At 43.9% G+C, this 27,568-nt stretch overlaps 1 protein-coding gene across 1 annotated transcript; it reads left to right on the forward strand.

The window, feature by feature from the left end:
- Positions 1-1,043: 1,043 nt before the first annotated feature.
- On the forward strand, positions 1,044-27,304 carry LOC143301335 (WD repeat-containing protein 76-like). Its single transcript, XM_076615552.1, has 14 exons — positions 1,044-1,197; positions 5,172-5,390; positions 7,034-7,114; positions 8,284-8,342; positions 11,735-11,852; positions 13,489-13,628; positions 14,740-14,887; positions 15,507-15,665; positions 16,650-16,771; positions 17,796-17,897; positions 19,757-19,906; positions 20,486-20,539; positions 25,547-25,649; positions 26,514-27,304. Exons 1-14 carry the CDS (start codon positions 1,132-1,134, stop codon positions 26,658-26,660), a joined length of 1,668 nt encoding a protein of 555 aa, XP_076471667.1. The 5' UTR covers positions 1,044-1,131; the 3' UTR covers positions 26,661-27,304.
- Positions 27,305-27,568: the final 264 nt, after the last annotated feature.

Below are 27,568 nucleotides of genomic sequence, written 5' to 3' on the forward strand. Positions count from 1 at the left end.
CTTTCCTTCTTTCCAAATTTAGAGCACGGGCATTAACTCTGATGATTATGCTGTGTGTGTGCGCGCGCACATGTGTGTGTGTGTGTGTGTGTGTGTGTGTTGTGTGTATTTTTCGAAATCTGTCAAATAAAAGCAGCCACTTAGGTAATTGTTGTCTTAATAATAATAATGGATACTTATATAGCACACTATCCAGAAATCTGCTCTAGGTGCATTACAAAAACGCTTTTGCTAACATAAAACATCATATCTATGTTATATACACACACCAAAATGTGACCACACACACACACACACGCACACACGCACACACACACACACACACACACACACACACACACACACACATACACGCTGCATACATACATTTTAACATACATGTGTATCTAACAGCTACCCTAACACATACGCACACATAGACAGGCACAAACTTACATGTGTGTGTGTGTGTGTGTGTGTGTGTGTGTGTGTGTGTGTGTGTGTGTGTGTGTGTGTGTGCGCGTCTGTGTGTGTGTTTCTAACTTTTGACCGAAATCTGTCAAATAAAAGCAGCCACTTAGGTAATTGTTGTCTTAATAATAATAATGGATACTTATATAGCACACTATCCAGAAATCTGCTCTAGGTGCATTACAAAAACGCTTTTGCTAACATAAAACATCATATCTATGTTATATACACACACCAAAATGTGACCACACACACACACACACACACACACACACACACACACACACGCTGCATACATACATTTTAACATACGTGTGTATCTAACAGCTACCCTAACACATACGCACACATAGGCAGGCACAAACTTACATAAACACACGCACACGCACACACAATACACATTCATGATATTGTTCTGCCTGACCCCAAACCTCAGCACTGCCTTCGTTTTGATCTGCATGCTGTTTGCACATTTCCTGTTTTGTCTGGTATTCGGATACATTGTGGCCTTGACATCTTATGAAACCTCGTTTTCAGCAGGTTTGTGACCTTTCACATCTATTTTTATATCCGGGGACTGTGACCTGCTTCATTTCGCGGGAAGGATACATAACGTCGGCTGCTTACACAACTACCTTTCTCTGCTTGGTGAAAAAGTGGTCGTGAACTCCGTCTTCGAAGATGAGAAAAACCAGGAGTTCTTCGCGTGTGCCTTTGCAGACGATCTCAACTCAGAATCACGAAAAGGTTTGGAGTGAGAGGATTGATGTCGAATGTTTTTTTGTCTTGTCTTGTTTTGTTTTCAGAAACAGTCAAGTGTCCAGTACATTGAGAGACCGAAAGTTGATTTTTGCGGTCACTGGTGTACTGTAAGTCTGTTGTTAATCAGTCGGTAAACGTACCATCTCATCTCCTGTCTCGCTCCTCTTGATGCCAGAAACTGAAAAAATTCTGAATGAAAAGAAGTTAAGAAATGCAGCTCTTTGTGTGCAGTCAGCTATTGAAAGTGTCCTATCTTCTTGGTAGCGACCACAATCAGCTAGTTGATTACTCTGTCACTTATGCAAGGGGTCCGCACTTGCAGAACCCCCCCCCCACCCCCCCAAAACCTGGGCGTGGCTTTTAATGGAGACGGGAAGCCCTAGACACGAAGGTGTCGATGGTCTTGGCCTCCACAACATCCTGGGGTAGCTCGTTCCAGTCCTTGATGGTACGGGGTAGGAACGCCTGCTGTCTATACTGCGTTCTGCATGGCGCAGGCTGGCTTTGATGCCTTCTGTGCTGCCAGGTCATTGTGGATCTTGTACAGCATGGATAGGCGTGCTGTACGTCGTCTGCCCTGGAGGCTGGGCCACTTCAGTTCTTCAAGCATGGCGGTGGGGCTAGAGGTGTTGTGGTAGCGCCTCATCAGGGAATGGGTTGCCCTGCGCTGCACCCCTTCAAACTTGCTGATGTTCTGCTCGGTGTGTGGATCCCAGATGCTGTTGGCGTACTCCAGGATGGGTTGCATGAAGGACTTGTGGGCCATTTCCTTGATCTTCCTGGAGCTGACTTTGATATTACGTTGCAGGAAGCCTAGGGTCTTGTTGGCTTTGTTGCACAGGTGGTTGATGTGCATGCCTCAGCTAAGATTGCTGCAGATGGTGACGCCTAGATACTGAGTGCTGGTGATGGTCTCCAGGATATGGCTGTGCATACAGTAGTCAAAGTGGAGGGGGTCCATGCTGTGGGTCACAGGCAGAGTGGTACACTTTCCAGGATGAAAGGCCATGTCCCATCTCTTCTCCCACGCAGCAGGCTGGTTAAGGTCTTGTTGTAGATGGGCCTGGGCTGCTGGAGAAGTGACCATGTTGTAGACCACCGTGTCGTCTGCGAACAGGCGTGATCTCATAGTCAGGATGTCGGGCAGATTATTTATGTGGATCAGGAACAGACAGGGCCCCAAAACAGAGCCTTGTGGGACTCCGGACCTGACTGGGACGAAGCCAGAATGCTCTCTGCTGACAATCACCGCCTGCTTTCTATCTCTCAAGAAGTCGGCTACCCAGGTGTTGATCTCTCCTTGAACACCGTAGTAGTTGAGCTTGTGAGAAAGGAGGCTATGGTTGACCCTATCGAATGCCTTGGAAAAGTCCAACACCAAGATATTGGTCTGCTTCCCGCTCTCCATGTTCTCAAACAGCTCGGTGAAGTCAAGGAGTTGGGTCTCGCAAGATCTTTTCATGCGGAAGCCATGCTGTTGGTTACAGATGATACCGTGATGCTTGAGATGGTTCATGATGGTGCTGGTCATGATGTGCTCCAGCACTTTACAGCATACACTTGTCAGAGAGACTGGTCTGTAGTTTGCCGGGTTGTATTGCTCTCCTTTCTTGAACACTGGTGTAACATGGGCAGTTTTCGAATCAGCTGGTAGGGTGCCGGTATTGACTGAAGACGGAAGATGATGGTAAGAGCTGGTGCCAGTTCGCTTGCCAGCTCCTTCAGGATCCTCGGGCTGATGTTGTCAGGTTCTGGTGCTTTTCCAGGTTTCAGGTTGCTGATGAGCATATTCACCCCTTGGATGTTAATGTCAACCTTGTCTGGGGTTGGGAAGTCTCTGAGTCTCTCCGCTGCCGAATAAAGACTGGAACTGGCGGTTCAGGATGTCTGCCTGTACTTTTGGGTCAGACACCAACCTGCCTTCTTCCTTCAGCAGCACAACACCGGCATTGGACGACTTAAGGTGTTTTACGTATGACTGGAAGCACTTGCTTTTGGCTGCCTGCTCGGAGTCTGCTTCGTCGACGGTGTTGTTGAGGTAGGAGCAGTATGCTCGTTGTAGTTGGCGCTGGACCTCTCTTCGGAGTTGCTTGTTCTGCTGTTTCAGGTCTTCTGTCCCTCGCTTGCACATCTTAAAGATGAGGTTTTGTCTGTTGATGAGTCAGTGTAGGGCTGGGATGATCCAGGGCTGGCTCACCTTGACACGGACCTGCTTGTGGGGGATGAACTGCTTGACAGCTGCATGAAGAGTGTCTCTGAAGCAAGCCCACAGCTCTTCTGTAGTAGCAGTGTCCTTCATCTCTTCCAAGGTGTTGGTGAGATCGTTCATGGACTTCCTGAGACCCTCTCAGTCCGCCTTCTTGTACAGTGGAATGGAGCGCGGTGCCTGCTTCCTCTTCTGGGTGTAAACCACCACCTCACAGTAGACTGTGGCGTGGTCAGACAGCCCAGGAAGGACTTCCACTCGCAGGATCAGCTGTGGGTTGTTGGTGATGATTAAGTCCAGGGTGTTTTCCTCTCTAGTAGATTCTTCCACAAGTTGTTCAAGGCTGTAATCGTTCAGCATACTGATGAAGTCAGGGTGTAGTCTGGTGTATACAGGCTATATATTGTATCAATCATTCAATGTCGTGGCTTTTTTTTGCAATTTCAGCTATTGTTCATGCCTGTTTGATCTGCATCAGTGTACACACGAAGGGGTTTCAGGCAGGAGCGGGTCTGGACATATACAAGTTGTACAAATTCATGCAATTATGATCAGTTTAAAATTTCCACATTCACATTCCTTCGCCAATCAAGCATAACAAGAAATTCTAAAGGAAAAATGTTTGTTCAACCATGTTGCACTTACAAAAGAAAATATAACTTTTCTATTCATGTTGTTAACGTGTGGAACTCATTACCACCGTCAGTTAAATTTGCAAAAGATACTAACAGTTTTAAGAACTTTCTGGACTGCGATTCAAAATTTGGTAACATGTTTTATAAATTTGACGAATAATTGCTTTGATATGTATATCTAAAATGAAGCATGCAATGCAAACCAAAAAGATACTAATACAAAGAGGGGACGTTTATAGGCCGCGAGGCCTAAAGGCAAAAATGCCAGTCCCTACTACTACTACTAGTACTACTACTACTACTACTACAATCTGGTTCTCTACACAGGGATTGATACCATCTGTCATATTAAAAAAGAAAAAAGATTGTTATTAAGATGACAGATGTTCACATGGAAAAGTTTGAAATTATATTTTAAAATCTTATTAATTTCGGGTGTGGTCCTGAATGATCATGCAGAGCGCTGGGTTCTTCCTCAAGTGTCCTGGGTTCGATCCCCAGTTTCTGTGCTCCTGATGGATGAAAAGAGGATATCTCAACTGGGTTGTGAGTAAAATTACCATTGACTGTCACCAGTGGCAAATTGCCAGAGAGCTGCACGACAACTCTCTTTTCACTCTGCCCAGTTTGTCAGGATTCAAAACATGATCTGCTGGAGATTATCTGATGATTGGTGTCTGGAGTGCAACCAAAATGTTTAGGGGAAAAAAATAGAACAACAAACTACAAATTACTTGCTGGTATTGAAAAGATAATTGCTTGCCTGGTCAGTGGCATAGCTTTTCCATCATAATGTTCTTCTTTCCCTGGGCAGTCTAGCAGCTGTTAATGTTGAGCCCTGAACACTGAGCCAGAATGGAATGGATCCATCCATCATTCACCATGAAATGTTTTTAAGATATAAATTAATAAAATCAGAACTTGGTTTGAAGGTAGACACACTTGTACAGATAAATCTCATGCATGTAGATTTGTGTATTTCGTTTATTCTACTCAGACACAGAGTTACAAGTGAATATGATGTCCCAACATAGACTGACAATGAAGATTTTAATTTTTATGTAACCATTGGCTCTGTTATTTTTTTTCTTAATTAAAAAAAAAAAAAAATATTGCAGATGAAGAAAGACCTTCAGCCTGAACAGCAAAAGACAGAGAAGGAAGAGGACATCAAGGGTATTAAGGTGGAGCCAGACGTCATGAAGCAGAATATCTGCTTCACAGAACTGAAGGTCCTTTCTGGGAAACGGAAATCCTCACCGGCTGTTGTGGATCCTCCAGCCAAGCTGCTGAAAGTGGAGAAAGAGTCTGATAAGGAGGAGTCTTCAGAATCTGAGGTACTGTCCGTTCTCTGCTTCTTGTTTGAAAAAAACAAAAGCAAACACAAAACTTTCAGAGATGTGTGTATAAGTTAAGTCTGTATTTGAACTCGTCACGTATTTGTGTGTGCATGAAATCACAGTGTGTGTGAGAGTGCATGTGTGCGTGTGTGTGCATGTGTGTGTGGGTATTTTTGTGTGGGTGTGTGTTTATGAGCCTGTGTGTGTGAGAGAGAGAGAGAGAGAGAGAGAGAGTAGTAAATAATGTTGGCATTTTCTGAAACAAATGGGGCAGGACGATGGAATGTGATGAAACCTTTGTTGTAGTTTACAGCAGATGTGGTGCTGCGTTCATGGATCTGAATGCATGCTCTGACACCTCCTTGAAACTGAAAACTGATGAAATCTTTCCCATCATATCCTTTGATAGAGCAGAATTTGCAACTGAAAGGTGAGGATTCGAGGTCATAAGATGGCATCACATAGCAAGCCCGTGGGACGGCAGGTTTCACAGCACACGAGTGGAAGACGGGGCTTCTGATATCACAGAAATTTATATCCCTGATTCTTTGTGTAAGGAAAGGACACACTTCGTGTTATTAGTTGGGCACTTGGGATGTTCTAAAACCGTGTGGTACAAACATATACCAAGGGTATGATATTGTATCAGAGTGTGAGTCATGACTCTAGGATTGTCTGCTCTGAAAAAGAGTTCTTTCCCTTTATCATTATTTGGCCCAGAAACCAAGATGATTATGATTGGAAGGTATGCACATTTTTGCATGTGTGTAGCAATGCAGATTTGTTTGGAAGAATGAGCAGCATTTAAATGACCTTTTTTTATGTTAGTCTGGGACGCCCTAGAATTCTGGCAAAAAGAGACCATAGGTCCCCATGTAGAATTATGGTTAAAGTGTCAGTGTGACTCCTTGAATAATTCAGGCTAAAGTCTGTGGACTCCCGGTAGAATCGTGGTAAAAGAATATGTGGGACTCTGTAGAAATATGGTAAAAGTCTGTGGGACTCCCTGTAGAAATATTGAAAAAGTCTGGGAGACTACAAATTTGGTAAAAAATCTGTGGAACTCAGTGTTAGAAATATGGTAAAAAGAGTCCCTTTGACTTCCCCCTTGAATTAAGTTAGAAAGAGTCCATGGGCCCCCCAAGGACTCTCAGGATTTCAAACTGATCAGAAGCAGGCTAAGAGCTCGGTCCATTACAACATTTCAGGGTGCTTGTGAAGAGGGGGGTTTGTAGGGTTGGTGATAAGAGGTTCCACTATGTCCGGAGTCTCTTTAACATTACTCTCATGGCTGTTGTTTTATTTAATTGTGTGTGTGTGTTCTTTGTCTTGGGTGAGTCGCTGTGGCAGAAATATTAAGGCGTTGGACTTCATGTCCAATATTCACCAGTGATCAGGGTTCGAGGTCCTGTTTTGGCTTGTTGTAGTGGCCTTGGGGAAAGGCAGTTAACTCCCATTTTCCTCCCTCCACCCAGTTGTGAAGGGGTGTCGGACTTTGGTTGGGGAAGGTTAGAATGGCAGGAGGAGAGGGCCCGTGCCTTCCTGTGCCTTAGATGGAGTGGATATATATTCACTGCCCTAATGGGTGTAAAGAGACAATGGGACATTGAACTTCAACCTTAACTTGTTTGTGTCACCAGGAGGAGGTGGACTATGAGGAGATGAGGCAGAGGAACCTGAGGGACAACCAGGCTTTCTTCTCCATGCTGGGCATTGACAAGGTGAGATAGAAACCTCTGTGTGCACCTGCAACACACACGCACGCATGCACACACACACACACACACACACACTTTAGTCATGCTTGCACTCACTCACAGCCTCACGCACGTGCTCACACTCCCACATGCATGCATGCATGAAAGCATATATCACACCACACCACACAGAGATTTAAGAGTGTCAGAATATGTCAGAAATCTTGTATCCAGTTTATGTGTCACATGGTTGTCAGATTCCAGTGAGGAAATCCTGCTTCAGTACCGTCAAGTAGATAAGACAGTGTGCAGGCATAGTGGTGGAATTGGTTTGGCAGTAGACTTCTGATCCATCGTTGCCAGTGATCAGGGTTCAAGGCCCTGTTAAAGGTTGGTGGTGTGTCCTTGGGATAGGCACTGTACTCCGATTTTTGTCGCTCCACTGAGGTGTGAATGGGTACTTGATAAGTTAAAATAGTGAAGGAGATCATTGGGCCCTGCTTTCCTTTGCCAAGCCAAAGACATTAAAATAGTGAAGGAGATCATTGGGCCCTGCTTTCCTTTGCCAAGCCAAAGACATTAAAATAGTGAAGGAGATCATTGGGCCCTGCTTTTCTTTGCCAAGCCAAAGACATTAAAATAGTGAAGGAGATCATTGGGCCCTGCTTTCCTTTGCCAAGCCAAAGACATTAAAATAGTGAAGGAGATCATTGGGCCCTGCTTTCCTTTGCCAAGCCAAAGGCATTAAAATAGTGAAGGAGATCATTGGGCCCTGCTTTCCTTTGCCAAGCCAAAGACATTAAAATAGTGAAGGAGATCATTGGGCCCTGCTTTCCTTTGCCAAGCCAAAGACACAGTGGATATGAATTCATTGCCCTGATGGCTTAGACCTTACCTTTTTTGGTGATATGTGACACAGTCAGGTTAGACTAGGCCTAACAGCTCATTGTGTCATACTTTAGTAAGGAGCAGTGATGATAAATCTTTGACTTGTCAGCTGGTTGTTTTTTGTTGGGAGCATTGGACAAGCGTTTGTTGCTTTTTGTTGTGAAATATCCCAGCTAGAAAAGGGATATTTATGTTTCAAATGTTTTGCCCATGACATTGCCTGATTCATTTGCTATGACCATGGATTTGCCACTCACTCAGATAACATTGAAGGTTTCCATACAATCCACCTCTTTGCCTTTCAGGCTAAAGAACGCCTTCATGTGAGTGCTCAGAAGAAGTTTCCCAAATCTTCTGTGAAACGGTGAGTTGAGTGTTAAAAGTGACGCAGTATTGTCTACATAGTTACTGTGTTGACTGTGTGTGCCTGAACAGTTAAACCTCTTGTTCTCATCACTGGTTTTTTGTCTGTTCACTACATGGTGATTTATGTATTCATTCATTTCAGCACACATATATATGCACAGACATGCACACACACATGCATGCGCGCATGAAAACACACACATATACACACACACACTCACATATACACACTACACACATACTACACACACACACACCACTACACACACACACACACACACACACACACACACACACACACATACACACTACACACATACTACACACACACACACACACACCGTTACACACACACTCTCTCTCTCTCACACACACACACACACACAGATACACACACTGGTTGTGGGAAGCGGTTGAGATGGTGGATGTTGGGAGGGGAAGGGGGCTTTGAGAGAGAGAGAGAGAAAAAAAAGAAGAAATGAAGCAAATATGCAATGCCTCAATTGATAGATCCATATAGATACGAACCCTTGCCATGGCACAGAACTTGAGATCAGAGAGTTTCAGATCAGGCAGATTTCCTCCTCTTGTTCTTGTTCCCTTTGTTCTTACACCTTGATTGTTTTTTTTAGTGTGCTTTTCGAGCTGTATCTCCATGGTTGCTATATTAAGATCTACCAGTCAGCATTTTTTGTGCACGATTCATACATGCCTACTATCCCGGATTAGCTGTATTTATATCGGAAACATTTACTATTCTTATGTTAAGGCTGCAAATCATGTATTTTGTGTAAAACAACAACAGAGTTGGGACGCTCTTTTGACAGGTGGACTTACATTACATCAGGTGGGAAATTGTAACTCAAACAGTGTGCACATATACATGTGTCTGTAGCCAGCTGTGCATGAGCCGAATTGAAGAGAAAGGGTGTTCAAGTGAAAAGATGGCTAGCTGTCAAAGGCAAAAGTATGCGACTGATGAACATACTGAGTAAACTCTCACCACGAGAAAACAAAAAGTTGACACTGTCAGATCTTCAGGAAAGATCGTGAATGATCTTCACAAGTCCATACAATGGAAAAGTTCAGTTAGCACCTTGTCTGCAAGTGCAGATTCTCTATCAGTTACGTCATGTTAAATCAGAAAGAAGAATATTGTGCATTCCTGAAAATTGATGAAAATTTCAGTTTGTTCCTTACTTTGATATCTGTTTCTAATGGTAAGAATGAAGGGATTGGCATAAGCCATAAAACATTGCAACAAGGTGTAGTGTAGTGTGATAAAGCCATATTACAGGTAATACATTTCTGCATACAGCAGCGTAATACATGTTAGTATTATAGAACTTGGTACTGTACAGAAAAATACAGTGGTTTATTCTTCTTCAAATATGCTGTACTGTGTAGGGCTCACATACATTACTTAAGGCCAGACACTACAGTCAAATAATGTCTTTTTTTTTCTCTCTGACTATATCTCTCTTTTTTTTTGTCTACTAGGTGTATCATCACTTGTGGATCACAAAAAAAGTGTTTTTAGATTTCTGTGAATACCTGTTGCTATGGCCGCCAAACAATATATCAAAGAAACCGGGTTTGTAGTCCATGTGGTGCATGCAGACACTTTGTTATGTGGACTTGATACACAATGACATTATCTTCATTTTCACGTGAGATTGTGTTGATTCTTCAATTATTGTACTTTTTATGAATTTTTGGAATTTTGGGTATTGTGAAATCCTCAAAATTTACAATGGGTAAAAAGATTGGAACTGCTATGCATTAAAACCCAGAGAATATTTTCATACATACTCGTGACAAAACTTCAATAACATGTCACAAAACAGTCATGCAAAGTCCCATGGTTGTAGGTTTACTCATCATTGAGCAAGTCCAAGGTATGTTGTCAAGGCCAGAAACTTGACGACTTGTGTCGAAATTAAACAATAATTATTATTTAATTACCGTACACATACTTAACTGTGACCCACTAGTGCAGACTCCGGCAGGGGTCTGACTATCAGTATGTTATTTAAACGTAATTTTAGGAAGAAAATTTCCTATAAACACTTTCATGATTCAGCAAGCAATCTTTATTGGCAATTTTTCATTGTTAAAGACATCTTTACAGTGGAAAAACTTATGCATATGATAGAAGAGATGTTCAAGAATCAAAATCCATCAAAAACCCAAATCATGAAAAATCATCATTTCGGTCTCTTCTGCACTGCCATGTCCCCACTTAATATACATATCCTGAAAAGGAGGCATTTAGAGAACAGATGCACTGAATGAATATCTGTAGCTTTAAGGGGAGTTATTATTGTATTGCATTACTTCTGTGTCACAACTGATTTCTCTGTGAAATTCTGGTTGCTGTCCATGCCACTGTGCAGTGTCTTCCCTGTGTGTGAGTGAGAGTGAGCGTGCATTCATGCGCTAGAGTGAGAGGGGGGGAGAGAGAGAGAATTTGGATTTGTATACAGATGGGCAAATAGATTTTTAAAAAATTATTTTGTTTAACTGTATATATATTTTTGTTTATGTTATTAACTGCAGTTTAACTTGGCAGGAACTTCTTTTGCTCTTGAATAAAAAAAAATGATGCTTTGATTTACAACATCTGGAAAAAAAAAATGTTGAAGAGAACAGCATTTTTGCAGAACAGGTATTTATAGTATTAATGTCTTGCTGTAACTAATGTCAAATTTGTTTGGAAAAGATGACAATTTTAGGTCAGAATGGATTGTAATATACTGACGTCGAAATCAGAGTGCTGTTCCCATTGGTTCCATATACAGACTGGGTTTTTGCTCCCCCCCCCCCCCCACCAGACCTTGGATAGTGGTCTGGGTGCTAGTAATTTGGATCAGACGCTAAACTGAAGTTCTGTGTGTAGCATGTACTAAGCTGACGTAAAGAAACCCCACAGCAAGGAGAGGGTTGTCCCTGGCAAAATAAAAAAAAATACTGATAGTCCAAAAACATAGTTGTGCAGAGAGAAGAAAAGAAAGAAAAGGATGATGCATGGTGACACTTTCTCCCCGGGAAGAGAAGCCTGAATTTTACTTAGAGAAATCTGTTGTTAGAAAAAAGAAATATAATGATACAATACATGACACTAATGCAGTGCGATACAGTATGATGATACAATATCATGCAATGTAATACAGTACAATACAATGAAAAATAATTCAGTACACTGCAAAATGATACAATACAGTGCTATGAGAATAAGAATAATATCACTTGAGTTATACAATACATTATAATAATACAAGATAAATACGATACCATCCAATAAATAACAATACAGTACAATATTACAGTGCAGCAGAATGATAAATAGTACAGAAGACAAGAGTGTCAGTGCTGTCACTGATCCAACAGAGAGCGGAAGACGCCAGAGGTGCTGCCCAGACGCAAAAGTTTACGCATCCAGAGAATTGATCCTGCCGGTCAGCCTTTGCCGCCAGAGCCAGAACCGGAACCGTTTGTCAACGAGCATGTGAGTTGACGGCCGCAACAACTGAATGGTCAGAAGAACAGGGAAAGAAAGAAACAAACAAAAAAAGTGTGTTATGTGCAAGCATCTGGGAGCGACTGAGATTGGAGTTGCTTGAAAATGTCATTTGCAACATGCGCTGCTGCATTCCAAAAAACCCAGAGGTATGTAAGCACTTATATGTAAAAGAATGCTGCAGTTCTTCTTCTTCTTCTTCTGCGTTCACTCGTATGCACACGAGTGGGCTTTTATGTGTATGACCGTTTTTACCCCGCCATGTAGGCAGCCATACTCCGTTTTCGGGGGTGTGCATGCTGGGGTATGTTCTTGTTTCCATAACCCACCGGACGCTGACATGGATTACAGGATCTTTAACGTGCGTATTTGATCTTCTGCTTGCATATACACATGAAGGGGGTTCAGGCACTAGCAGGTCTGCACATATGTTGACCTGGGAGATTGTAAAAATCTCCACCCTTTACCTACCAGGCGCCGTCACCGTGATTCGAACCCGGGACCCTCAGATTGACAGTCCAACGCTTCAATCACTCGGCTATTGCGCCCGTCGAATGCTGCAGTTATTGGGAAAACACACAAAAGTTGAACAGTAAATAATGTCCTCTGTGATTTGCATGCACCTGAGGCATAGAAAGAGAGAGAAGAATGATTGATCCTCAACATTTGTGTGTGAGTGTATGTGTGCCGGTGGGGGGAGGGGGGGGGGTACTGGGATGAAGGGGATGGGGGTTATGGTACTGAAGGAATGCAGATGAGGGGGCAGCAAAAGCAGAACAAAAATTCTGAAATACACTCAGGGAACAGTTGGTGACTGAGGGCGCTTCATTCACTGATTTTTGTATAGTTGTTGAAAATTTGTCAGGATGAATGATGATCTGGCTCGTCTTCTCGTTTCTTTATTTGTTTCATCTTCCCAAATCCTACTCTTCTCCCCATCCACACACATTCACACACACACACACACACACACACACGCACACACACACACACACAGACCTTTCAAATCTCTGCCACTATCCGCACCCCTCCCCTCTCTGACCTTTCAGGTTAGAGGTCATTGTGACTTTTAATTTACAACTCTTCATTGGTTAAGAAGAAGGTAGAAAACAAAGCTGTGGTTTTTGTAACACCAGTCAACTACCAGAGGAAGGTGGCAGAATGGTTAAGATGCTTATCTGCCGATACAATGTCCGTGAGGGTATGGGTGCAAATCACAGCCTCACCCTTTCTGCCAGCTTTGACTGAAAAATCAAACAGAGCATGAAGTCATGTGGATGAGATGATAAACCAAGGTCTCTTGTGCAGCATGCACTAAAAGCACTGAAAAAGAACCCATGGCAGCAAAAATGTTGTCCTCTGGCAAAATTAATTGAAGAAATCAAGTCAGGTAGGTCCACGAATATATATATATATATATATATATATATATATATATATATATATATATATATGCATGCACTCAAGGCCTTACTAACACGTTGGGTTATGCTGCTGGTCAGGCATCTACCTAGCAGATGTGGTTTGGTATATATGGATTTGACTGAAGGCAGTGACACCTTAAGAAAATGAAACTGGAAACAAATGGATGCATCACCCTTCCGGCTTTGATGTGGTGTTTCAGCCAAGGGTTCCTGCTGGGCCCGTGAACATGGTGGACGTCATGGAGAGTGCGGAGGAAGACTATGGGATTGTGGCCAGCGCGTTGTCGGGCCTGACGAAAGACCGCTGTCAATGGAAGCCTCTCTCCGAGGATTTGGCCAGGTGAGTAAGGAAGTAACACCACCACTCTCCTCCGCCTGTCTGTCCTCAACAGCTCTGTGGAAGAGAGATGAAGACAAAAGAGGTACAATTGTATGAATGTTCACAGACAGGAAATTGTTGTGGTGCTCCTCATTCACCTCATCCTTGCACACCACTGCAGCAGATCACTCAAGACCAGTGAATGCATCACTCTCGCAAAGCAACAAATTAAATCAAAATGAAAGTGAGGGGGATGGAGGGAGGGGTGGACTTCAGACAGTAATTGAATAATTATTTACATAGATAGATATCAAAAGTGTATCAGGCGACATAATAAAAAAAACCAACCAAAACCCCCATTTTGAATGTGCACATAAATATTTCCACATGTCAGATACAGGATATAATACAACCTTTACAGTGAAATCTCTCCCTCCTTTGCCTCTCACACTCTGACACAAACACACTCCACAGTTCACACAATCATGGAGGTCTGGAAAAGCCTTGTAAAAATGAGAGCAGCATTTCCAGGGCTGGAAAAACCACAACAGGGACTCAAACCCAGGACCCTCAGATTGAACGTCCAGTGCTGAAAGTACTTGACCTGTTGTGCCCATTCACGGTGCTGTCTAATGAAGACAGATTATAGTGTAACTTAGTGAAACTGAAATACTGTTCACACTGGGACATACAAAATTAGTAAGCACAGACTGACACGCGCAAGTAAGCTTCTTGTATGTCCAGGAAGGAATTAAAAATAAAAATTAAAAAAAAAAGGAAAATACTGTTTGTACTCCCACACACACTCACATACACACACATACACGGCACACACATCACACACATACACCTCCCCCCCCCAAAAAAAAAAAAAAAAAAACAAAAAAAAAACACACAAAAAAACAACAACACATGCACACATTGTACACAATAGCACATACACATGCAGGACACACACACACACACACACACACACATTTGTGCAAAAATGTGTGTAACAAACACAAACTCACACCCCATACCCTCACACACTCCCACACAGCTTCACCTGTCCACCCATTCACACTCTTGCTTGGTGGGCTTTGAATCTGAGAATAACAATACATTTCACACTGTCTTTTTGTTTTTCCAGGTTTGTTTCGGACATGAAGAAGATGAGCATCAGCACAAAGGCCAAGGCGTGCAAAGACCGACTTTTCTCCGTCGCCCTGCATCCTGCCAACGACCGTGTCTTGGCCATGGCTGGCGACAAGTGGGGCCGCTTGGGATTCTGGGATATTGTGAGTTCTTCTTCTTCTTTGCCATCTTCTTCTTCATCTTTTTCTTCTTCATCAGTATTTGTGGGCTGCATCTTCTGCGTTCTCTTGCATGTACAATTTTAACGTATATATGTGGAAATCGTTTCTCACCAGTGAGACAGTTTCTGTTGAGAATTGATTTTTTGAAGGGAGGCGTAACCTGTACTTAATCCTATTCTTCATTTGTTGAAATTTGAAGATGCCACTTTGAAAAGAAAACTGTTGCACACCTGTTTCTTTTTGTAGACTTGGGTGAGACTGGTATGGTGCGGTGTATTGTGTGTGTGTGTGTGTGTGTGTTTGTGTGTGTGTGTGAGAGTGAGGAAATATGTATTAGTGCGAGTTTATACATGTGTAAAGTATGTATGCTTGCATGTGAAAGTGTTTTAATGTTTGACTTTAGATTTAGAATCATCATGTTTTTTTTGTTTTAATGTTTGACCTTAGATTTAGAATCATCATGTGTTGTTTTTTTTAAAGTGCTATATTCTTAAAAAGCATTAAGTAGGTTTTTTTTTTTTTGTTTGTTATCATTGCTTTTGTTGTTGTTTTATACGAAGGCAGTTAAAAAAAAAAAAAAAGTCTGCTCCATTATGCACAGAGTGCCACCAACCAGGACTCCAGCGTGGTGACCTTTCGACCCCACTCGCGTCCCATTGGTCACATCGTGGTGCCCCCCAGCGCCCCTCACACTGTCTACACCTGCAGCTACGACGCCACTCTGCGCAGCGGACACATCGAGAGGGGGGTCTTTGAAGAGGTACGGTAACAAGAGCAGCAGTAGCAGAGTAGTTACAAATGCAGCAGACTTTTCGTTCTGAAGGTTCTGTGTCTTGTCAGTGCTTAATGGGAAGCACGTAAACAACTAGCATTGTTAAATAAACAGCATGTGTACACCCCAAATTGGAACTATGGTTGCCAGCATGAAATCAGATCAAATCAAAGCAGATCAAATCAAGTCGTTTAACTCACTCAGTATGGCCAGTCCTCTCTTCTCCTCTACACGGACCCCTCGGATGTTCAGTGGGTGTCTCAATGACCCAACCTTTAGCTTCGGTCGTCAGAATTGTGGTATTCTTTGTCAACATTCACCTCTTCAGTACAAGAGCCTTCCGCTTGCAATATTTTGATGGTGGTAATTGGGGTGAAACGTTGTTAACGTCGTCTCTTTTGCTGTTCGTATGGAGAGAGTTAAGCCTAGCTGTCCTCTGAGAGGCCATTTCATTGCTCAACCCCTGTCACTTGTACACATGAATGGGTATGGGAGTTTTGCAACCACACTCGTTTTTTTTAGGGGTGTGCATGCTGAGTTTGTTTTTGTTCCCATAATGAAGTGTTTGAATTAACTTATAAAACAAAATTGCATGATAGAACAAAGTGCTTGATATATGGAGAAAACAAAATTGCATGACAGAACAGTGTTCGAGTCTGTCGAAAAAATAGAATAGATTGACAGAACAGTGTGTATATTGAGAAGGAAAAAAAAGCCTTATTGAATAGCTAATACATGCACACGCACGCACACACACACACACACACACACACACAGGGGCATGACACATACACACAACACACACGTACACACACACACACACACACACATGCACAACACATACACTAATTCACACACGTATACTCTCTGTCTCTTTTTATGCCCCCTTTGTATCACAGTCACATGGTTGTATATATGTGTGTGTGCATGTTTGTGTGTGTGTGTGTGCATGTGCATGTGTATGTGTGGCAGTTGTACTCGGTGCCAGAGGAGGAGGATGACTTGTTCCGCAGTTTTGATTTCCTGTCTCCCTCCTCCCTGCTGCTGGCTCAGTTCCGAGGGGACGTGGCCGTTCTGGACACACGCACGCCGGGGTGATGAGCTTCTCTTGTTCTTGTTCTTCTCCTTCCATCTTCTGTGTTTATGGACTGTGACTTCCGTGCTTTACTTGTGTCTATGTAAACTGTTCCTCTTCTCCTTGTTCGTCTTCATCTCCTATTTTTCTTCTCATTCTCCTTTGTCATTATCATTTTTCATTGTCATCGTCGTTATCACCTTTGTTTGCTTTGTCTTTTTTTTTTCCATCTCCGCCTTCTTTTTGGGCTGCAGTTCCCTCATTCACATGTGCTTCTTTTATTGTTATTAAAGCTTGTCTTCCTGTTCTCCTTTTTCGTCTCCTTCTTCTTCTCCTTCTTCTTTATCGTCGTCATTATCATCATCATCATCATCTTCTTTGCTGTCTTTTTTGTTTTCTTCCTCCTCCTCCTTCTTGGGCTGCGACTCTCATGTTCACTTCTGTTTATTATAGCTCTTCTTCTCCCATGTTTGTTAAATATGAATCTAGAATGAAAAATAAGAGCTATTTTGATAAAATCCTGTCAAAGGTACAAAGAAAGGAAATGACAGGACTAAAACGAGAACAAAAATGGGCCACGCTAAGCGAACCTGCACAGATACACACATTTGTGACCTATGAACCCACACATGCATGCACACTGCCACCAGTGTGCAAATGCTGACATAAAAACACACACACTTTAAACACACACATACACACACACACACATAAACAAGACACACCTGCAATAGTTTGCAGTCTTGCAGACATCAAGGCCCAAGTGTGTGATAAAGCAATGGCTGGTTGAACAGATGCTTTGATGTTGTGTGGTCTCAGCTACAGATACTATTGTACTGATTTTCTTTCAGCTTGCTACTTGATGTCATAAAAGGATGTTTGCATTTTTCTGATTAATCAATTTGATTTTATGTGGCCTTGTTGTCAGCTGTTCTGATTGATTAATTAGATATTATGTATGTTGCCTTTTTGTCAGCAAACATGTCTACAATTTTTCTCTTATAGAAAAAATCAAGTATTGTTGTGTCTTTTGTGTCGTTCAGGCAGAGGGCAGAGAAGGTGTACAGAGTGTGTGACAAGTACCTGAGGACAGTCAGCGTTCACCCCTCCTGTCCCAACATCTTCATCACTGCTGGCACTGACATGTAAGGCGCTGACCTCTGTGTGTTCGTCAGTGTGGGGGGGACTTTTTGTTGTTGTTGTTGCTGTCCCCATTATCTGCACTGTTTCAGTGGCGTCACTCCCCACACTGCCCCCACCCCCTCCCACCCATACACGGCCACGCCTGGGCTCGTTTGTCGCAGTGCTAGTTTCCACTTGGAACTTAAGTTTGGTTGCCAGAAGGCCACACACCAGAGGAGGCCCCGCACTGCTGCCGAGTCTCCTTGGTGGTGTTGTGTAGTACTTGTTCTGACAGGACTCAGCCCTCAGTATGGAAATGGGAGGGGGTAGAAACTGAGGTCCACAGGGGGGCATGAAAGGACACAGAATGAGGGGAACTCTCCTCCGGTGTGTGGCCTCCTGGTGACCTAACATCAGTTGTCCCTGTGTACTGCTGATGCTGGGGCTGTGACAGATGAACTTGTGTGCGGCTGTGTATGGGGGACTTGGTAAGTGCGGCCTGATAGTAATGCCATTTAGAGGATAGGGCAGCAAAAAAAAAAAAGAAAAGAAAAAAAAAGTAAGTAGGAAACTACATGATGAGGAGGGTAACGAGGACGTGATGATCATGTTAATGATGACAAGGATGATGATGATTGCTGTAGTAATGACAAGTATGAGAAGTAACACAGTTAGGATGATGATGTAATAATGACGGTGATGGTTTTTGTATGTGGAAGTAAATGACGAGGATGATTTTGATGATGTGATGATCACAAAGTTGATGATGATAATGAAGAATGTGCTGAAGGAATTGACGAGGATGGTGATGTTGATGCGATCATGACAGAAAGTGATAATAGTAGTTGATGGCTTAGTGTGCTGCAGCAAAGAACAAGGAGGTTCTTATTAATGTGATGATATTGTTGATGGCGTCAAGAATGATGATGATTGTTAAAGTAGTTTGTGGTTTAGTGTGCAGAAGTAAAGGATGGGGATGATTGTTGATGATTACAAGGATGATGATAATTGTAGTAGTAGCTAGATGGCAATGTTGATGATGATAATGACAGTGAAGGTGATGATCACATTAAGAGATTGTGCTGTAGTTTACTGAAGTAATATCAAATGAATCAAGGTGCGGAAGTAAACAGTGAAGATGATGAATTTGATCTGACAATGACAGTACTAGTAGTATTTAATGATTTAATAGTAGGAAATGATAATGAGTGTGGTAATGTCAATGATGAGAATGATAATACTGATAGTAGTAGGAGAAGTAAATGCTTTGGTGTGGGGAAGTAAATGCTGAGGATGGTCATGCATTAATGATGATGATGATTGTAAAATGAATTGGTTTTATGTGGGGATGTAAATTTTCACAGGGTCATGAGAACCATAAGCCTGAAATGGAAACGAAACAAAACAAAGGAATAGAGAAACAACACATTTCTCTCTGAAATCCACTGTCATTTTTCTCACTGATAATGTGGCCATCATGACCAGCTTTATACAAGTTTTTAAAAATTTGTTTAAAAAAAAAGAAAAGAAAAAAAAGTCCTTTGAATTTCTGATTTGTGCAAACACACTATTTGCTTGAAGTTCGTGTGGGGCCAGTAATTATTTTGTGCATTCATGGTAACAGTATGCACTATTTTTCATTTGTTTATACTATAGCTTTTATCATTATTTAAGAAAACAAAAACAGTTTATTTTTTGTTCATGAGCATAATGAATTTTGTTGATATATTCTCTGTCGTCTAATGATTGGACATTTTCTTTCTTGTCATAGTGGTCAGAGTATGTGATGGTATGTTAGAGTTTTAAACTGATCTGTTGTGTTTTTGGTGAAAGCATATATATATATACAACTCGTCATTCTGATCACTCCATTTGATAACAGGAAAGTTTCAGTGTGGGACCTAAGGAAACTCAGTTCTAAAGGGAGCAAACCTCTGCATTTCTTGACACACGGGCGGGCTGTGTCCAGCGCCTACTTCTCTCCCCTGACAGGCCGACACATTCTGTCCTGCAGTGCAGATGACACGTTGAAGTACGTCAGAGTGGACAATTTTTGTTGTTTGTGTGAAAAGTCACAGTGAGAGAGTTGTACAACTGTGTCAACCTTCCCCTCATGTTTGTCTGTGTGGGTATGTCTGGTAAATTTCTTCACACCATGCTTTATTTCAGTTTCATGATTTTTATTGACCACCTGAGAGGGGTAGGGGAAAAAAAAGTCACTTTCTGTACTGTTAGTGAAGGTTGCATCATCATTACATGGCAACATAATGCAGTCATTATAAATGTAAAAGAAAGTATGTGGTTAACTTTGTCTCGACAGTTTAATTAAAAGTATGTTTTTTTCTTTCAAAGAATCCCAGAAGCTTATAATTAACTCTGTCTAGAGAAATGAATGGTGTTGCGTTTTGGTAGCAAGGAATGGTTTCAGATGAAGGAAGGCTGCAGTGTTTTCGCGGACTGAAAATATTGCATGTGGAAGGATGGCTGCTGGAGGTAGCATCATCACTAAGTCTGAGGTTGAATGTGAAGTTTGGTTGGGCAATCCAGGTCTGTTATGTTTTGAAGTGTTGATGTCTGAGGTCCTTAATTTGCTTTGTTTCTATATGGGCAGCATCTACAACTGCTCCTCCTCATGCGGAGAAGTGACGCGTGCCAAAACCGTGAGGTCAGTGGATTGAGGGTGATATTAAGAGGAACGAAAACAGATGTGTTTTGACTGTGTGAAAAGGACTTTAACAAAACAGATGCGTTTTGACTGTATGAGAAGGACTTGATCAAAAACAGATGTTTTGACTGTATGAAAAGGACTTTAACAAAACAGGTGTGTTTTGACTGTATGAAACCTCGCACTGGGACTGTACGGCGTAGGGGTGCGTCCCCCGGGTGGTGGATGGGGGAGCCCTCCCTTTGGGGGTTGCACCAAATGATATGGAATAAGGTGCCGTGGACCCACATAGTCTAGGAGAAGGACAACTCTGATTTCAAACCCAGGCAGATGGAGTCTGTTAGCCTCAGCAGGCAGTCCTTCCAAGAGAAGGAAAACTCCCAAGAGAAAACCCGGCCAAGTGTAAACCGTTACCAGAACAGGCACCACGGTGGCCTCTCTTAGGGGCGTGATCTAGTCAAAACCGGCTGAGCACGCACTCTATGACACATGGCTACACAGACAACATTAGACCAATGTGGTGTCGTCTTCCTGGACAATGGCCAGGGGGAGACTGTGCTGGGCCCTCAGCCTTAAAGGGGCCCATCCACTACTACCGACCACAGGACGCGATCCTTCCCAGACTCTTTGGGGAGAACAGATTGGAGCACATGGGCAAGCAGCACTTCGTATCGTCCACTGGAATGCGAAGGAGTACAGCGCAAGAAGGTTGAGCTCCAGCGGTTTCTGCGTGAAAATGCGATCGATGTATGTTGCATCCAAGAGACTCGCCTCAAGAACACTCACCGCTTTTTCATAAGAGGTTACGAGTTGTTCAGACAAGACCGAGAGAACAGACCAAAGGGAGGCCTCATTACCCTGGTAAGAAACAACAACCCAGCAGCAGAGACCCAGAGTTCTGGTCAAGCTGATCTCGACACAGAATTTCTGGGAGTCAAGTTGGTGTTGCCAGGCACGTCAGTGACAGTCCTCAATGTCTACTCACCTACAAACCAAATACAGCTTGACTCTATCCTCATTGACTCCCACAGCTGGATCATCACAGGAGACTTTAACAGCCACTCACCCAGCTGGGGCTACCAAGATCTCAACAAGATGGGAGAAGATGTGGAAAACTGGGCAATCAGTAACCAGCTGATCCTCATAAACAGTCCAAAAGATCCACCTATGTGCTACTCACGAGCATGGAGGACCACAAGCACTTCTGACCTGGCCTTCGCAACAGACGACATCCATAGCATTGCCCAAAGGGAGGTGTCGCCCCAGCTTGGAGGCAGCGACCACAGGCCAGTGATCATTACAGTACAGAGACATTTTGAAACCCATCCCACCAGGCTCCCAGCAAGCTGGAATTACAAGAAGGCAAACTGGGACCTTTTCAAGCACGAGGCAGACAAGAGGACTTCAGCACTGACACTGTCGCACCAAGACATCAACGAAAATGCCAAGAATTTTAATAAGGCAGTATTAGACGCGGCGCAGGCAGCTATTCCATGAGGCAAACGCAGGAACTACCGTCCCTACTGGACACTTGAGCTCGACACCCTGCACAAGACCCTCAGTGAAGCCAGGGACACGATGGAGAGCTCCCCCACTGACGATAATGTAGAGACACACAACAGAGCGAAAGCTGCGTCCATAAAGGAAAAGCTGCAAGCAACACGAAAGAGTTGGCAAGACAAGACATCCTCCCTGAACATGGAGACAGACATGCATGGGCTCTGGAAGCTGACAAAGAAACTGAATGATGACAACTCCAGCAGAGGCAAGACCGTCATCGAGCAGGACAACCAGCTGAAAACAGAAAAGGCCGCAGCCAACACCTTTGTGGAACTGTACTGAGAGGAGAGTACGATCCACATGTCCAGACAGCGCATCAAGCAGGTACGAGAGGAAACCACGAAACTTATGACATCAGACCCACATGGCATAGATGACAGCTGTACTAGCGAACCATTAACCATGAAGGAGCTGAAACAAGGCATTCGCAAGCTGAAGCCCAAGAAAGCTCCGGGGCCTGATGGTGTCACTGGCGACATGCTGAAGCACCTGGGACCAGCATCCAGAACAGTGCTGCTTCAGATCTTCAACTACAGTTGGACAGCAGGAGTTGTGCCTTCCATCTGGAAAGAGGCAGAGATCATCCCGATCCCAAAGAAGGGAAAGAACAAGAAGGACCCCCACAGCTACAGACCAATTAGCCTTCTAAACTGTGTCGGCAAGCTGCTGGAAAGAATGGTCAACCACCGCCTCACCTTCCTCCTGGAAACACAGAACATCCTTTCACCTACCCAGACCGGCTGCAGAAAATTCTGCAACACAGAAGATCAACTAGCCCTCCTTGTCCAGGACATCGAAAACTCTTTTCAGGAGAAGAAGACACTGGCCGTGTTTTTTGACCTGTCGAGAACGTTTGACAAAGTGTGGAAGGAGGGCCTCATCCTGAAACTTCTCCAAGCTGGCGTATGTAGCAAGATGTACATGTGGATCCAACACTACCTCTTCGGCAGGACCGCAAGGGTCAAACTAGACGGCTTCCACAGCAGAAAGGTCAAGCTACGTGAGGGTGTCCCCCAGGGAGGAGTGCTTTCCCCAACATTGTTTCTGTTGTATATCAATGACATCAGTTGTTTCTGTTGTATATCAATGACATCAGAGACAACATCACGAAGCACGTCTCCAACAGTCTGCACGCAGACGACCTGGCAGTATGGACATCTGCTGAACACACCAGCACGGCCTCCTACCAACTTCAGGAAGTCGTCAGCAATATCGCTACATGGACAGAAGACTGGGGTCTTGAGCTCAACACCACAAAAACCAACGCAACACTCTTCTCTCTCTCCACCGCGAACGAGCATGTCAAGCTGAAGCTCCAGGGACAGGTCTTGCCCCAGATGGATATACCAACATTCCTTGGCGTCAAGTTGGACACCCGCCTGACCTGGAGGCCCCAGATTGAGGAGATGGAGAGGAGAGGCATCCGCAAGCTAGCCCTGCTGAAGAATCTGGCCAGGACGACTTGGGGAGCAGACAGCAGGCTTCTCGCCAGGGTCAGACCCATCATGGAGTGCGCCTCAACCTCGTGGGGCACAGCCTCCAAAACCAACAAGAACCGGCTCGACAAAGTCCAAAATATGGGACTATGCCTCATACTTGGAGCCATGAGGTCCACACCGATCCATGACATGGAGAAAACTGCTAATGTTGAGCCCCTGGTGAGAAGACACGTCTGAAAGTCCTGATGCAGGGAGAGAAGCGCAGAAGACTGCCCTCACACCACCTACACCACAGACTGGAGCAGCCCACCAAGAACTGTCTCAAACGTCAGATCCTCAACCACCAGTATAAAGCACTCAGAGCACAGCACAGCAATGTTCTGGCAGCAAAAGGGGAGTCTTGCACTGACCTTGCCTTGCCTGACTGGAGGCTCGACCAAGAGATAGAGGCCACCATCAGCCTCAGAGTTCCTGGCATCACCACCAAATGCCAGCAACCAGCTACTCTCAAGATCCTGACTCTGGCCATGATAGAGGAGTCCTACCCAGCCAGCTCCTGGACCCATGTATACACGGACGGATCAGCGGAGGAAGCCACATACAACGGAGGCAGTGGTGTCTATATCAGATTTCCCGATGGAGAGCACAGCAGCATCGCACTCCCTGGAGGAAAGCTCTGTTTCAATTTCAGAGCTGAAGTCCTGGCCATTAAAACAGCAGCAGAATTCCTCTCCTCCTGTGGAAAGCCCCTTGGCAGCATCTCCATCTTCACTAACTCCATGTCCACACTCCAGGCCCTTGACTCCCCTGATCCTGGTCCACTGATCCAGTCCCTTAAGGCCTCCCTCGCAACCCTTACCCAAACAGCCCCAACGACCCTCCAGTGGGTGCCTGCACATGTAGGCCTCCCAGGCAATAAGCGTGCAGACCACCTTGCTAAGGAAGGAAGCCAGCTCACACAGCCAACCATTCCTGTCACGTATGAGGAAGCAAAACACTCCTCCGCAGCAGATTCCGAAGAGGCTGGGTCACCCTGAACGGAGGCTACCAGGCACACCAGGATCCCATCAGGACACCGGAGAGGAGACACCAGACTAGCTATCTACCGCCTTCGCACAGGACACTGCGGCCTGCGAGCACACCTGAAGAGGACTGGAGTGGCAGCCACATCCCTATGTGATTACAGCTAGGCTGACCAAACCCTATCCCATATTCTCCAAGACTGCCCCCTGTATGAGAAGATGCGGCAGCAGTCCTGGCCTGGGGTGCTGACCTCAACACCAAGCTCTGGGGGATGGTAGCCGGACGTCCGAGTTTGTGGCATCCCTCGGACTTCGACCCTGACTGCGTAGCTGTCGAACGCAAAAGAAAGAAAGAAAAGAAAAGAACACTGTATGAAAAGGATTTTAACAAAGCAGATGTGTTTTAGCTGTATGAAAAGAACTTTAAGAAAACCAGATGTCCTTTGACCTTATGAAAAGGGCTTTAACAAAACCAGATGCGTTTTGACTGTCTGATAAGGACTGGAACAAAACCAGATGTATTTCACTATAAAAAAAAAGTTGAAAAAAAAAAGAGTTTTGTCTATACTTTTGACTGTATCAAAAGGACTTTACAAGATCAAATGTTCTTTTGTGTAAAAAGGACTTTAGAACAAAACCAGATGTCCCTAGTATAAATAGGACTTTTTGAAATCTGGATGTACTTTGAATAAAGATGACTTGATAACAAAACCAGATGCCCTTAGTATGAAAGAAGGATTGAATGACGAAACCAGATGCAATCTTGCCTCCTCGTTTCAGGGTCATAGTCCTCAACAAAAGATAAAGCTGTAAATGAATTCCCAGTGGCATGAAGAAACCATTGATTTTACAGCTTTCACTTTGTTACTGGCCCAACTGTAAGCTTTAAGCATATGTCAGTCTCTGACAAAAGCAAAGTGTTAGGCATGTACACTGTGTAAAATGTGCATTGTGAATTGATTGTGTGTGTGTATGTGTCTGTGTAGTCACAACAACAAGACTGGTCGGTGGCTGACGCCTTTTCGTGCTGTCTGGCATCCTGCTAGAGAGGACGTATTCTTTGTGGGCTCCATGAAGTCGCCACGCAGGGTAGGTGACCCACACTTTGTGTGTTTGTGTGTCTGTGTGTGTGCGTGAGTGTGTGTGTGTTATGTGCATGTGTGTGTGTATGTGCTTGTGTAAGTGTGTGTGCACGTGCATGTTCGTGCACGTTGGTGTGAATGCGTGCACGAGCATGTGTGTGCGTGTCTGTGTCCCAGATTTAGTGAATTGTGGTGGTTTTAGATTGTTGTAGCCTCCAATTTGAAACAGCAACAAAAGCCTTTACATTGTACAAATTTATATAGCCTTTATTTTACAAGAACCACAAAAACAGCAAAGTTTTATTACGGTAATTTTGTTAAATTACCATAGCCTTTAGTTACAGCAACAAAACCAAGCAAGAAACAAAACCAAGCAAGAAACGAAGAGCAACAACAATAAAAAAAACATTTTGACTGTACAAGCACCTTAACCTCCAAGCATCATTTCTTAAAAGAAAACAAAAGGAGAAAAAGAAGTGTTTACATTGTAAAAGCACCATAACTTTTAATTTACAGCAAAAAATGGAAGGGTGGAGTAATTCTTTACACACAAGAATCACATCCTTAAATCTATATAACAAAAACAACTGTAATAAGAAAGGTTTGCATTGCACAAGCACCATAACCGTGGATTTACAACAGCAAAAAGGCCTTTACATTGTACAAGCACTGCATCTTCAAGGACCCCCCCCCCCCCCCCCCCCCCAAAAAAAAGCATAAGTAAACAAAGAAAAAAATGTTGATATTGCACAAGCACCATAGCCTTCAATTTACCACAACAAAAGTCAGACAAAAAACACAAAAGGCACAACAACAGCAGCAACAGAGGGTGACAGATGTCAAGATGGGTGGATGGCTGGTGCTTTTGCAGATGGAGGCCTTCGGCGCCGACGGTCGCTTGCTGCACGAGTTCCAGGGGGACATTCTGTCCTCGGTGTGCAGCGTGGTTCAGTTCCACCCCTCCCAGAACGTCCTGGTGGGGGGCAACTCAAGTGGCTACATCTTTCCTTTCATGTGATCAGGACAGACGACTCCAGTGGCTACATCTTTCCTTTCATGTGACCAGGACAGACGATTCCAGTGGCTACATCTTTCCTTTCATGTGACCAGGATAGACAACTCCAGTGGCTACATCTTTCCTTTCATGTGACCAGGACAGACGACTCCAGTGGCTACATCTTTCCTTTCATGTGACCAGGACAGACAACTCCAGTGGCTACATCTTTCCTTTCATGTGATCAGGACAGACAACTCCAGTGGCTACATCTTTCCTTTCATGTGACCAGGACAGTGTGTGGTGGCTAAACGGTTAAGAGGGCTGAGTTCTCGACCCAAGATTTTGAGTTCGATCCTCTGTTAAAGTGTAACTTGTGGGTATAGGGTGGTGGAGATTTTCCTTGATCTCCCAGGTCTGCTGGCCTGTGTGATCCTCTTTTTGTGTGTTCACGCATGTAAAAGATCTAATATGCGATTTTAAAGATTCCATGATCCATGTCAATGTCAGTGGGTATTGAAGCATGAAAATACCCAGTATGCATCTACTACGACAAATTCGCACTGCAAGTGGATGTTGGTTGTGTAGGGGGAAGAAGAATAAAGAAGAAAACTCCAGTGGGTGCATTGTTCATGTGATCAGGATAGACAACTCCAGTGGCTACATCTTTCCTTGTGATCAGGATGGACAACTCAAGCTAATTTGTTTTCCTGTAAATGTGGAGACAGACAGAAAATACGAAAAAACTTAGCCGTATGAAGAGCACAGGTACAGGAGTCATGATGGCTGCCGGAAAAAGAGGGCGATAACCAGCGGGACAAAGGGGAGGTTACCTACTTCCGGGAGGTTATCGGCCGTAGTTTCGTCTGCTCCGCATGGGCGGATAGTTTGCACAGGACAGGAATGTCAGACCCCTGCCGGAGTCTGCACTA

The sequence above is a fragment of the Babylonia areolata genome, chromosome 27, assembly GCF_041734735.1.
Source record: "Babylonia areolata isolate BAREFJ2019XMU chromosome 27, ASM4173473v1, whole genome shotgun sequence".
In the NCBI taxonomy this organism is placed as follows: domain Eukaryota; kingdom Metazoa; phylum Mollusca; class Gastropoda; order Neogastropoda; family Buccinidae; genus Babylonia; species Babylonia areolata.